Source organism: Eriocheir sinensis, chromosome 68 (genome assembly GCF_024679095.1).
Source record: "Eriocheir sinensis breed Jianghai 21 chromosome 68, ASM2467909v1, whole genome shotgun sequence".
NCBI lineage: Eukaryota > Metazoa > Arthropoda > Malacostraca > Decapoda > Varunidae > Eriocheir > Eriocheir sinensis.
This window is the reverse complement of record NC_066576.1, coordinates 8069002-8081501: the sequence shown is the minus strand read 5'-3', so window position 1 is coordinate 8081501 and position 12500 is coordinate 8069002. Positions and strand designations below refer to the sequence as shown.

Below are 12500 nucleotides of genomic sequence, written 5' to 3'. Positions count from 1 at the left end.
ACCGCGGCGGGAGGGGGTGGAGCGACGCATTAAGGGGACCATCTCAGTGCGGCGAGGATGATAAATGACCTTTGTAAAACTATCCTTGGGGGTAATTGGGTTGTTGGTTGTTCATTTCCACTAGCTGGTTCATGTTTGCTTTCTTCTGTAATTGTTTTTTTATGTTCCTCTTTTTTTCAATTGTTAGCTCACGTTGAGTATGATAAATGGCCGCTGTGAAAATTGTGTTATTGGCTAAAAGTTTTGTTATAGGTTCAATGTTTTGCCGGCTGCTCCTTTCCACCAGTTTCTTCATGGTTATTTTCTTCCATAATTGTTTTTTTTAATGTTTTTTTTAATTGTTAGGACACGTTGAGTATGATAAATGGCCGCTGTAAAAATTGTGTTATTGGCTAAAAGTTTTGTTATAGGTTCAATGTTTTGCTGGCTGCTCCTTTCCACCAGTTTCTTCATGGCTATTTTCTTCCATAACTGTTTTTTTATATGTTTTTTTTAATTGTTAGGACACGTTGAGTATGATAAATGGCCGCTGTAAAAATTGTGTTATTGGCTAAAAGTTTTGTTATAGGTTCAATGTTTTGCTGGCTGTTCCTTTCCACCAGGTTTGTTCATGGTTATTTTCTTCCATAATTGTTTTTTTTATGTTCTTTTTAAATAAGTCACGTTCAGTATGATAAATTTGTTTACTCTCCTCTGCATAAGAAGCAACGTTAAGCCAAAATTCGGTACCAATATCAGATCAACAGTTCATTTTCTTAACTTCCTATTATTTTGTTTATTACGTTTTTGTTTACTCTCTCCTTCATAAGACGCAACGTTAAGCCAAAATTCGGTACCTCTGCCAGATAAACACTTAATTTTCTTAACTTCCTATTATTTTGTTTATTACGTTTTTGTTTACTCTCCTCTGCATAAGAAGCAACGTTAAGCCAAAATTCGGTACCAATATCAGATCAACACTTAATTTTCTTAACTTCCTATTATTTTGTTTATTACGTTTTTGTTTACTCTCTCCTTCATAAGACGCAACGTTAAGGCAAAATTCGGTACCAATATCAGATCAACAGTTCATTTTCTTAACTTCCTATTATTTTGTTTATTACGTTTTTGTTTACTCTCCTCTGCATAAGACGCAACGTTAAGCCAAAATTCGGTACCAATGGCAGATCAACACTTCATTTTCTTCACTTTCTATTATTTTGTTTATTACGTTTTTGTTTACTCTCCTCTGCATAAGAAGCAACGTTAAGGCAAAATTCGGTACCAATACCAGATCAACAGTTCATTTTCTTAACTTCCTATTATTTTGTTTATTACGTTTTTGTTTACTCTCTCCTTCATAAGACGCAACGTTAAGCCAAAATTCGGTACCACTGCCAGATAAACACTTAATTTTCTTAACTTCCTATTATTTTGTTTATTACGTCTTTGTTTACTCTCCTCTGCATAAGAAGCAACGTTAAGGCAAAATTCGGTACCTCTGCCAGATAAACACTTCATTTTCTTAACTTCCTATTATTTTGTTTATTACGTTTTTGTTTACTCTCCTCTGCATAAGAAGCAACGTTAAGGCAAAATTCGGTACCCATGCCAGATAAACACTTAATTTTCTTAACTTCCTATTATTTTGTTTATTACGTCAAATCTCGCTTCTTTTCAATATAAATCACTTCATCGATTCTCCTCTTAGTTTCAAACCTCACAGTACTAAGTCAGTCTTCCTTCACTTCATCTACTTTCCCTGTGTTTCTTTTTCTTCCCTTTTTCTTGTATTCTTCTCTCCTAACTGTTTATTCCTTTCGCCTCCTCTCCTTCTGACCTTCTCTTTTGGAATTCTCTACTCAAACATACTTTTTTCTATCTTCTTATTGTTTGCTTTGTAACTATATCAAAACATCTCTCCGTAGAAATTGATCTCTTCTGTTTTTAATAATAGGAGCGGTGTTTAATGTTTTTTTGCTTGTTTTGACCTTGAGCTGTTTCCTTTACCGTAAAAAAGCACAAAACGTAACCAGTAACTCAATTTATTAAGTTATGTTTCTATGTATATAACTCTCACAAGGCCTCTTGCTCACCGCCATCCTTATTCTCCTAAATCAACTAATAAACTTCACCTCTCATCAATCTTTTCTGTCCCTTTAATTATGTTCACTCTTAACCTGACTTTTCTTCGTAACATCGCTCACCACGAAGCCACGCGTTCAGCTCTCCACCTGTGTTCCCTATTACCTATCCTCTCCCTTCACCTTTATTTCTCCCCTCTGTACGTTTATGCATTATTCTCTCTCTCTCTCTCTCTCTCTCTCTCTCTCTCTCTCTCTCTCTCTCTCTCTCTCTCTCTCCCCCCCTACACACACACACACACACACACACACACACGTTAACAAATCAGCTTAGTATCATTCTCTCACAAGGACACTAACTTAACTGCCTCCCCCGCGCCCGTTTTTCCCTACGCTATCGATCTTCCTCACCCTTCTGCTCCTCTCCTCTTAATGTCTAGACCACCAACTACCTCCCCTGCACCTGTATCTGCCCTATACTATCTATCTTCTTTACTGTTCCGCTCATCTCTTCTCAAGGACTAGCACAAAGTATCTCCGCTGCACCTGTTTTTACCTCTATCTATCTATCTTCCTTTCCGTGTGTTCTTCTCAACGTCTAATTCATTCTCACCGTAACGAATCACTAAGTTTGTTTTCCTCTATATATTCCACGAGATCATAAGCCGCCATTGAGTTTTATATGTGTCTTCTCTTAAACAATATCCCTACATTTCTAATTTTTCGAGGTGGTTAACGAAGCTTCTTTAGTACGAATTAATAGCATAGTTTACCATCCTCCACTCAATAAATCCCTTCAACAAGACCATAATCACTTCTGCTCTCTATATAAATAAAACTCTACCTTCCCTTGCTTGTTTCCTCATCATATTCCTTTTATTTCCCTTCCTTTCTAACAGTATAGTGAAGCCTCTTTTTTTCATAACGGTATACAACGTTTATTTTACACTACCTAATAAATCCTGCAAGCGAGAGACTACAGCCATTTCTCTTGTTCTATCTATAAATAAGATTCTACCTTTCCTGCAAATCCATTATTTCTCTTCTCTTTCCCTCTAGCGATACAATCAAGCCTCTATTGCTGGTAGCGAAAGACACAGTTTATCATACACTTCTTAATCCTGCAAACAAGAGATTAAATCCGATATTCCTCTTTCATATATATATAATCTTCTACTTTCCAAGCTTATCCCTTATTTCCTTTTCCTTCCCTTCTAGCTGTATAATCCCTCCCTCTTACACTACTTAATAAATCCTGTAAACAAGTGACTCCCAGCACAGCGCCTTTCTTCCCTAAAATAAAGTATAATCGGAACTTTAATTTGTATTGACACTGCATTTTCTTTTCTTTGTAAATATAATAACGAGCTGCTTCATTATTACAAGACATTTCGCCGCCAAAGAACACATATTTGACAAGGATTTCGTAGGAGCTGTGGGCATTTCGACGAGTAGTTTTATGACCCTGGTGGTAGTGTGACCCTTCCTCTGTACCGTGAACCTCAAGAAACACTCATTAACACCCGACTGACCCCCTCTTTGACCTTTAGAAATACCTGATGTGAGAAGTGAGAAGCGTTTCAGCTCTCTTTAAGGCTTGAGAACGGTTTACCTGTTATATCTCCACCAGTATCTGACATGTACAAGTTTTGTTTTTAATGTTGAATCAAAGCCTCTTGCAACTTAGTAAATAATCTCTCTGATCATCAATATAACACACCTATGTATTATGTATCTGACAAATAAACAAGTAAATACATTGATCAGTATGGATCAGTATGCTAGCAACTCATATAGTCAACTCTCTCTCTCTCTCTCTCTCTCTCTCTCTCTCTCTCTCTCTGTCTGCTTGCCTGTCTGTCTGTCTGTCTGAATCTGTCTTCTGTATCTTTAACCCTCTAATTCACTAACACAAGCAAACACACACACACACACACACACACACACACACACACACACACACACACACACACACACACAGAAGAAGAGAGAGAGAGAGAGAGAGAGAGAGAGAGAGAGAGAGAGAGAGAGAGAGAGAGAGAGAGAGAGAGAGAGAGAGAGAGAGAGAGAGAGAGAGAGAGAGAGAGAGAGAGAGAGAGATTACCAGCTTCATCACCTTGAACTTGTCACGAGAGGAAAGGGGAATGAAAGAAAGAAAAAAAAAAAAAAGTCTCCTCTGTTTCCCTGTGTGTTTGTGTCTGTCTGTGTGTCTGTGTGTCTGTCTGTCTCTCTCTCTCTCTCTCTCTCTCTCTCTCTCTCTCTCTCTCTCTCTCCTTGAATGTCTCTCTCTCTCTCAGGAGAGAGAGAGAGAGAGAGAGAGAGAGAGAGAGAGAGAGAGAGAGAGAGAGAGAGAGAGAGAGAGAGGGAGGGGTAGGAGGGTGAAATAGGATGAGTTATGGCTGCCGTTCTTCATTGTTGTTTTATTGTTCTGTTCGCTTTATTTAACTTGTTTATGCGTTCATATACCCGCGTACCTACCTGTGCACGTATTTACACACACACACACACACACACACACACACACACACACAGAGAGAGAGAGAGAGAGAGAGAGAGAGAGAGAGAGAGAGAGAGAGAGAGAGAGAGAGAGAGAGAGAGAGAGAGAGAGAGAGAGAGAGAGAGAGAGAGAGAGAGAGAGAGAGAGAGAGAGAGAGAGAGAGAGAGAGAGAGAGAGAGAGAGAGAGAGAGAGAGAGAGAGAGAGAGAGAGAGACAGACAGACAGACAGACAGACAGACAGACAGACAGACAGAGAGAGACAGAGACAGAGAGAGAGAGAGAGACTTGTATTATTGCTATTTTTATTCCTGTCATTTCTAGTGTTACTTTATCATCATCATTATCATCATTTACTTAATTTAAAACTGAAGTACTTAGGAATCAATTATGTAGATTATATTCCTTAACTTAGTGGTATGTATCTTTGTATCTAATATTTTTTTTGTCTTGGTGCTGAGTGATAATTCTGCTGTACGTTAAACATTTCTCGATATTCGTTACTCTATAATCGTTAGTAGATTTCAGAACCCGAGAAAAATAATGCAATAGCGAAATCCGAACATTGGAATTGATTCATAACTGCCTACGACTTGAACTCTTTCATGAGGAGGGTATCAGGACACCTCGCCACCCGAAACTGACCTATCTCTCGGCCACTCGTCTAACTCTTTATAGGAGCAGTGAGTAGCGGGCTTTTTTTCACATTTGTTTCCTTTTTTTATGCCCTTGAACTGACTCTGCTGTAAAAAAAAAAAAAAAGAAATAATGCAAGGAAGGCGTGGAAATATGTCGAGTTTGAGGCGATTAACTCTATCTTTAGTCCTGGAACATTTGTCTCACCTTCGACTCCACGGCTGAGAAACACGACGATTGTACAGCGCGCCCCATTTTTTCATCATTTTTCTTCATATCGTTGTTCATGTTTCCTCGTCTTCTTGTTTTCTTATTGGCAATGTTGTTCTTGGTATTGTCTTTAGTCCTGGAACATTTGTCTTTCCTTCGACTCAACGTCTTAGAAAACACGATCGTTGTACAGCGCGCCCCATTTTTTCATCATTTTTCTTCATATTTCCTCGTCTTCTTGTTTTCTTATTGACAATGTCTTGGTCTTGTTCTTCTTCTCCTATTTCTTCATCCTCTTCAACAACAACTGGATTTTTTTTTCTCATTCAATACAGGGTCGCTATTTCTCATGTGTCACCAACCTCGTTCCTCCTCTTCTTTCTTCTCGTGGATTTTCTCTCATTCTATACGGGGTCGCTATTTCTGATGTGTCACCTTGTATCTTTATCATATCCTGCAATCACCTTCTCTTTCACCGGCCAGCCAGCATTCACACACACACACAGCCATCTCCTCTACACCAACCTCCTTCCTCCTCTCCTTCCCCCTCGTCTTCTAGTGATAGTTCCACACTCACCACTCTCTCTTCGTGTGCATAACCGTTGTAATGATGATGATGACAATGATGACAATGATCCCCCAACACAAGGTAGTCAGCCATTCACCATCTAGCACTGAGAACAGGTTGTAAAATATCGCTCCCCTGCACAGGTAGAGTGGACGGTCGGATGGTTTTGCGAGATTATTAATTTAAAACGCCGGCCAAAAATGGAGGGGCGAGGGAATGAGTAGGAGGGAAAGGGGAAAAAATGCTAAAGGAAATAAAAGAAAGAACGAGGATAGGAGAGTAAGGGAAGGGAAGGGAATGGGATGGGAGTGACGTGCCAACCTTGCTCTTATTTCCTTCCCTTCTTTCCCAACCGTAGTAGTAGTAGAAGTAGTAGTAGTAGCACACAGTAAGAATGGCCGTGCTACAAAAATAGTCCAATATCGTGTGGCGTAGAGGCGTAAAACAGTGATGGTGGTGGTGGTGGTGGTGACGGCCGGGCAGCAGCTGTGTCTAATCGTGGGTGTAGTTGCTGTTGGGGCAAGCTATGGAAGCTATAAGGAAGGAGGAGGAGGAGGAGGAGGAGGAGGAGAAGGAGGAGGAGGAGGAGAAGGAGGAGGAGGAGGAGGAGGAGTGCCAAGATGAAAAGGGAGCAATGTTGGCAGTCTATTGTTATTATTATTATTATTATTATTATTATTATTATTATTATTATTATTATTATTATTATTATTATTATTATTATTATCCTTGTTTTCTTCATTTTCACATCGTTATCACAATTATATTATTTCTTTTACTACTTCTTCTTCTACTACTACTACAACTACTACTACTACCCACCACCACAACAACATCTACACTTACCACTAACACTACCCCCGCCATTCCATACATCTGGCGCACAAATTAGTTTTTCCTTCTTTTCTCAAAACTTCCCTTATTCAACACTAGCGACGGGATGCGAACTCGGGACCCGTGTTGTTCGTCTGGCCGTAACTTAGCCTGGGCAACGCATTTCTTCTGATCATCCTTTCCTGAATCCCGTGAAACTTTTTGAAATGAGAAAGTTAAATGGTCATTGGAGTTGCGAGGGATAATTATAAGACATTTCGTCGCCCAAGAACACATATTTGACAAGGTTTTCGTAGGAGTTGAGGGCATTTCCAGGAGTAGTTTTATGACCCCGGTAGTAGTTTGACCCTTCTTCTGTACCGTGAACCTGAAGAAACACTCATTAGAACCCGACTGATCTCCTCTTTGACCTTTAGAAATAGCTGATGTGAGAAACGAAAGTGTTTTATAATTCTAACCAATGAGTAGAATTAACCATACACATATACACATCCATAAACACACACACTACTAGAGAAACAAACTCATCGTTATATTGCATAGTTCCTAAGGCGCGCATTTTCAGACGCTTCCACCTCTCATAACAAGTATTTTCAAAGTCCACAGTGGAGATTAGCCGGGCTCTCCTGAGTGTTTTTTTCATATTCTTGGTGCAGAACCCTTGTCAGACTATCACTAGGGTCATAGAACTGCCCACCGTGGATATACTAAAGGGGTTATTACACTGGGCAAATTTTCCGTGGATCTTCAGTCAAACCACGATTTCCGCTGGCGTGGTTCTCATATTTCCGTGGTTTTCTGACGTGTCCACGATCTTCCAAAGCTACGGTAGATTTCACTGAAGGACGACGGTATTACTCACCATCATCATCATCAGCAATAACAAGAAACAAATGAAAACCACGCTAGCGGAAATCGTGGTTTGACTGAAGATTCACGGAAAATTTGCCCAGTGTAATAGGCCCTTTATATTCTACCTCAACGAAGCCTTAGCAAATGTAGGTGTGAGCCCAGAAATGTTTGAGACTATAGGGAGGAGGAAGAGGAGAAGGAGGACGGGGAGGCATGCAGGGAGAGGCTGCCAAAAACCGAATTGGATGTAGAGGACAATGGAGAGATATGTTGACAGACAATTGCCTTCATGAGCGATACTATACGAATCAAAGAGAAACTTGGCATCTGAGAAAGAGAGAGAGAGAGAGAGAGAGAGAGAGAGAGAGAGAGAGAGAGAGAGAGAGAGAGAGAGAGAGAGAGAGAGAGTGAGAGTGAGAGAGAGAGAGAGTCAAGAGGGACTGCCATACTTACTAAACAGAAGATGAAGTAGTATTTATAGCAACTTGTATCTCTCCTCCTCCACCACCACCACCACCACAACCACCACAATAGCCACCACAACAGTAATCACCAACACGCCCATAATCACCACCATTCATACACGCTCCATCTCCTTTGCATTTAATCCTTTCTTCAGCATGAGATACGATTTTCAGCCATTCACTTCCCCCTTATCATTTCTCTCATCTCCTCTTCGCTCGCTCATTGTTTTCCTTATACATCTATCTCCATTCGCGGTGTTTTTTGTCCCTCGCTCCCTTCCCTTGCGCCTCCCTCCCCTTCAGCTGCCCTTCGCTCCCTCGTCCTTCCCCTTCATCCTGTGTGCTTATAACCTCATCGTCCGCGTCCGTATCAGTTATTTAGTTGTTATAAATGGTCCCACAGTTCTCGGGGTCTCTCGCCCTCTCATTCCCAACTCTTACCTCTTTCTTATCTTTGTATAGTTTCCTCTTGGTGTCGCTGTTCTCCTTCTCCTCTTCCTCCTCCTCCTACTCCCTTTCTCTTGTTCTGTTTGTTCTCTCTCCTCCTCCTCCTCCTGCTGCTCCTGTTGTTAATCTTTCTGCTTCTATTTCTGTTTCTGTTATTTTTCCTGTTTGTCCTTATTTGCTTCGTTTGTTTCCTTTTTTTCTCTCTCTTTCCTCTTTGTTTTTGTTTTTTCCTTCGTGTTTTTTTCATATTCTTTCTTTGTTTATCTTTTATTGTTCTTCTTGTTCTTGTTCTTGTTCTTCTTCTTCTCCTCCTCCTGTCACATAAAAAAAGACCTCATGATGTTAATTTATGGAGAGAGAGAGAGAGAGAGAGAGAGAGAGAGAGATTCTTTAAAATTATCATGATGCATCTAATATATAACCCTTAATTAATCATACTTAAAGTCTTTGAAAGTGTACACAGACAAACAAACAAACACACAAACAAACATAAACAATAAAAAACAAACATAAAAGCAATAAACACTAAGCTCGCCCTTTATCCAGTATCCATATCTAAAAAAAAGAATAAAAAAATAAAAAATGTATATCTATAAGCTAATCATCTCTGTATCTCTCGCTTCTGACCCCTTTCTAACCTTAAGAAACGCATAGACATACTTCCCTTTACCTCTTAATGTAATATGTGACCCCTGACCCATTCATGACCCTTTGTGACCTCTCCTAACATCTGACCTCTCGCCCCGCAGGAGGAGGAGATGTTTTGCCGCAGTTCATGGGCGAGGTGACCAACTTCACGGCAGCGGTGGGGAAATCTGCCCAGCTGTCCTGCCGCGTCCAGAACCTGACCCTCTTCAAGGTGCGTGTAACCTGGCGTGACCTGGTGTGATGTTGGTGTGACCTGGCATGACCTCAGTGTGGCATATTGTGACTTATATATATGACATTGAATAAGGGCTGGTATTTACTTGATCTGATAGTTTTTGTTACTTTCTTGCCTTAGTGTGTGTGTGTGTGTGTGTGTGTGTGTGTGTGTGTGTGTGTGTGTGTGTGTGTGTGTGTGTGTTGCATGAGGTGACCCTTTATGGTGAGACACTTTTGAGGGGTTTGTGTTGATCATGTTACCGTTTAGCATCTCCATAACCTCATCTCTTTACCTCCCTCGCTTTTTGTCATTAATTAAACTTGTTAGAATAATATTTTTGTTACTCTTATTATTATTATTACTATTATTATTATTATTATTATTATTATTATTGTAACACACACACACACACACACACACACACACACACACACACACACACACACACACACACGGGGGGTGGGGGGGGTCCTGTCAGTAAGCAGTGGTCGATTATAGTGAGTTTGCTCTTGTCGGGCGAGTATTTGCTGGCGACAGTGAGTCCAACTTGTGATCATGCCGTGGCGAATCACACGGAGCTCGGTAATGCAGTGGTTAGCCCGCTCGCCTGACAACCAAGAGATCCGGGGTTCGACTCCCAGATGTGGAGACCGATGGGCAGTCTCCTCTAATCCGTGCCCCTGTGGATGAGTGCCGGGTGTCAGTTGGGGGTTGTGTCACTCCTCCCGGGTGAGTGTGGGGGTGAGGTGTCAGCCGTGCCCAAAGATCCCTCACCAAAGCTCACTCTGGGAGGGGACTTGCTGGCCATCTCGAGTCCAGAACGTGATCAGACATTGGTGTCCCACAGGCAAAGAAAAGATGAAAGAGGAAATAAACAACAAGGAAAAGAAACTAAAATGAAAAATAGATTGATGATAGATAATAGAAGACGAAAGAGGGCGATAGTGGCGAGAGGAAGAGGAGGAAGAGGAGTAGGAGAAGGGGGAAGGCGGGGGGGGGGGGGGGGTTGCTTCAAACTGATGCATCGTTGTTTGTCCAAATGCAATCAATCTTCGAATCTTCCTTTGCCGCCTCGCATACATTTGTGTGGCCAAGTTTTGCTCCAACACATTAATCAGACTCAGGGGTGGAATTTCTCTTGTTGCTGGAGAGAGAGAGAGAGAGAAAGAAAGAGGGGTGGGAGAGGGGAAGGGGAGGGCTGGCCAGTGTTATACTCTGAAGGGTGATGGAAAAAAATGATATGAGTCTCGGGAAGGAATGAGAGAAGTGTTGATTATGACAAGTTGAATGTTTGGGCTTAGATTGAATGTGTGTGTGTGTGTGTGTGTGTGTGTGTGTGTGTGTGTGTGTGTGTGTGTGTCCGCCAAGCGCTCAACTAAGCAGCACATTAAACATCAAAGTAGATCGCCAAGAAACACACACACACACACACACACACACACACACACACACACACACACACACACACAGCATCGACCCATCCATACCTTCCTTGCATCACTCTCTCTCTCTCTCTCTCTCTCTCTCTCTCTCTCTCTCTCTCTCTCCATCCTTTTAAACTCATTCCTCTCATTCCTTAAACCTTACTTCTCAATAACTACTTATCTCCCTTCACCTTACTTCCTTACCTTCGCCTTTCCATTTTTCAAACTCATTTTCCTCAATATTTCCTGATTTTTCATCCCTCATCTGCTTCTTGCTTATTCCTCCCGTCTGACTCCCTCGTTTGTTCCCGTTATTTCTCACTAATTTCCTTCTCTTCTTTATTCTCTATTATTCCTTTTCTGTTCTTCCTTTTTTTCATCTCTTCGCCCTTACACCTTTTATCACACCTTTCCATCCCTTTCCTCTCTCTCAGTCCCTTTCACATGCTTTCCTTTCCTTTCTTTTTTGCCTCAATCCTTCTCTACTTCACTCAATGCCTTTTTCTTTCACTTTAATCCCTTTATCATGCCTTCCAATCCCTTTCCTCCCTCTCAATACCCTTCTCATACCTTTCAATCCCTTTCCTCCCTTTTAAAAACCCTTTCTCATACCTTTCAATCCCTTTCCTCCCTCTTAAAATCCCTTTTTCATACCTTCCTATATCTTTCCGCTCTCTCAATACCCTTTTCATACCTTTCAATCCCTTTCCTCCCTCTTAAAATCCCTTTCTCATACCTTCCAATCCCCTTCCTCCCTCTTAAAATCCCTTTATCATACCATTCTATCCCTTTCCGCCCTCTCAATACCCTTCTCATACCTTTCAATCCCTTTCCTCCCTCTTAAAATCCCTTTCTCATACCTTTCTATCCCTTTCCTCCCTCTTAAAATCCCTTTCTCATACCTTTCTATCCCTTTCCTCCCTCTTAAAATCCCTTTCTCATACCTTCCTATCCCTTTCCTCCCTCTCAATACCCTTCTCATACCTTTCTATCCCTTTCCTCCCTCTTAAAATCCCTTTCTCATACCTTTCAATCCCTTTCCTCCCTCTTAAAATCCCTTTCTCATACCTTTCAATCCCTTTCCTCCCTCTCAATACACTTTTCATACCTTTCAATCCCTTTCCTCCCTCTTAAAATCCCTTTCTCATACCTTCCTATCCCTTTCCTCCCTCTTAAAATCCCTTTCTCATACCTTCCTATCCCTTTCCTCCCTCTCAATACCCTTCTCATACCTTTCAATCCCTTTCCTCCCTCTCAATACCCTTCTCATACCTTTCAATCCCTTTCCTCCCTCTCAATACCCTTCTCATACCTTCCAATCCCTTTCCTCCCTCTCAATACCCTTCTCATACCTTTCTATCCCTTTCCTCCCTCTTAAAATCCCTTTCTCATACCTTCCAATCCCTTTCCTCCCTCTTAAAATCCCTTTTTCATACCTTCCAATCCCTTTCCTCCCTCTTAAAATCCCTTTCTCATACCTTCCTATATCTTTCCGCCCTCTCAATACCCTTCTCATACCTTTCTATCCCTTTCCTCCCTCTCAATACCCTTCTCATACCTTTCAATCCCTTTCCTCCCTCTTAAAATCCCTTTCTCATACCTTCCTATATCTTTCCGCCCTCTCAATACCCTTCTCATACCTT

General features: G+C 41.2%; 1 protein-coding gene across 1 annotated transcript in view; it reads left to right on the top strand.

Moving 5' to 3' along the window:
- LOC126988252 (lachesin-like) overlaps positions 1–12500 on the top strand; it is a 147888-nt gene that overhangs the window by 57813 nt on the left and 77575 nt on the right. The window contains exon 2 of the mRNA XM_050846302.1: positions 9318–9427. Within this exon, the coding sequence (XP_050702259.1) occupies positions 9344–9427 (84 nt within the window). The 5' untranslated portion in view covers positions 9318–9343. The remainder of the gene's footprint in view (positions 1–9317; positions 9428–12500) is intronic.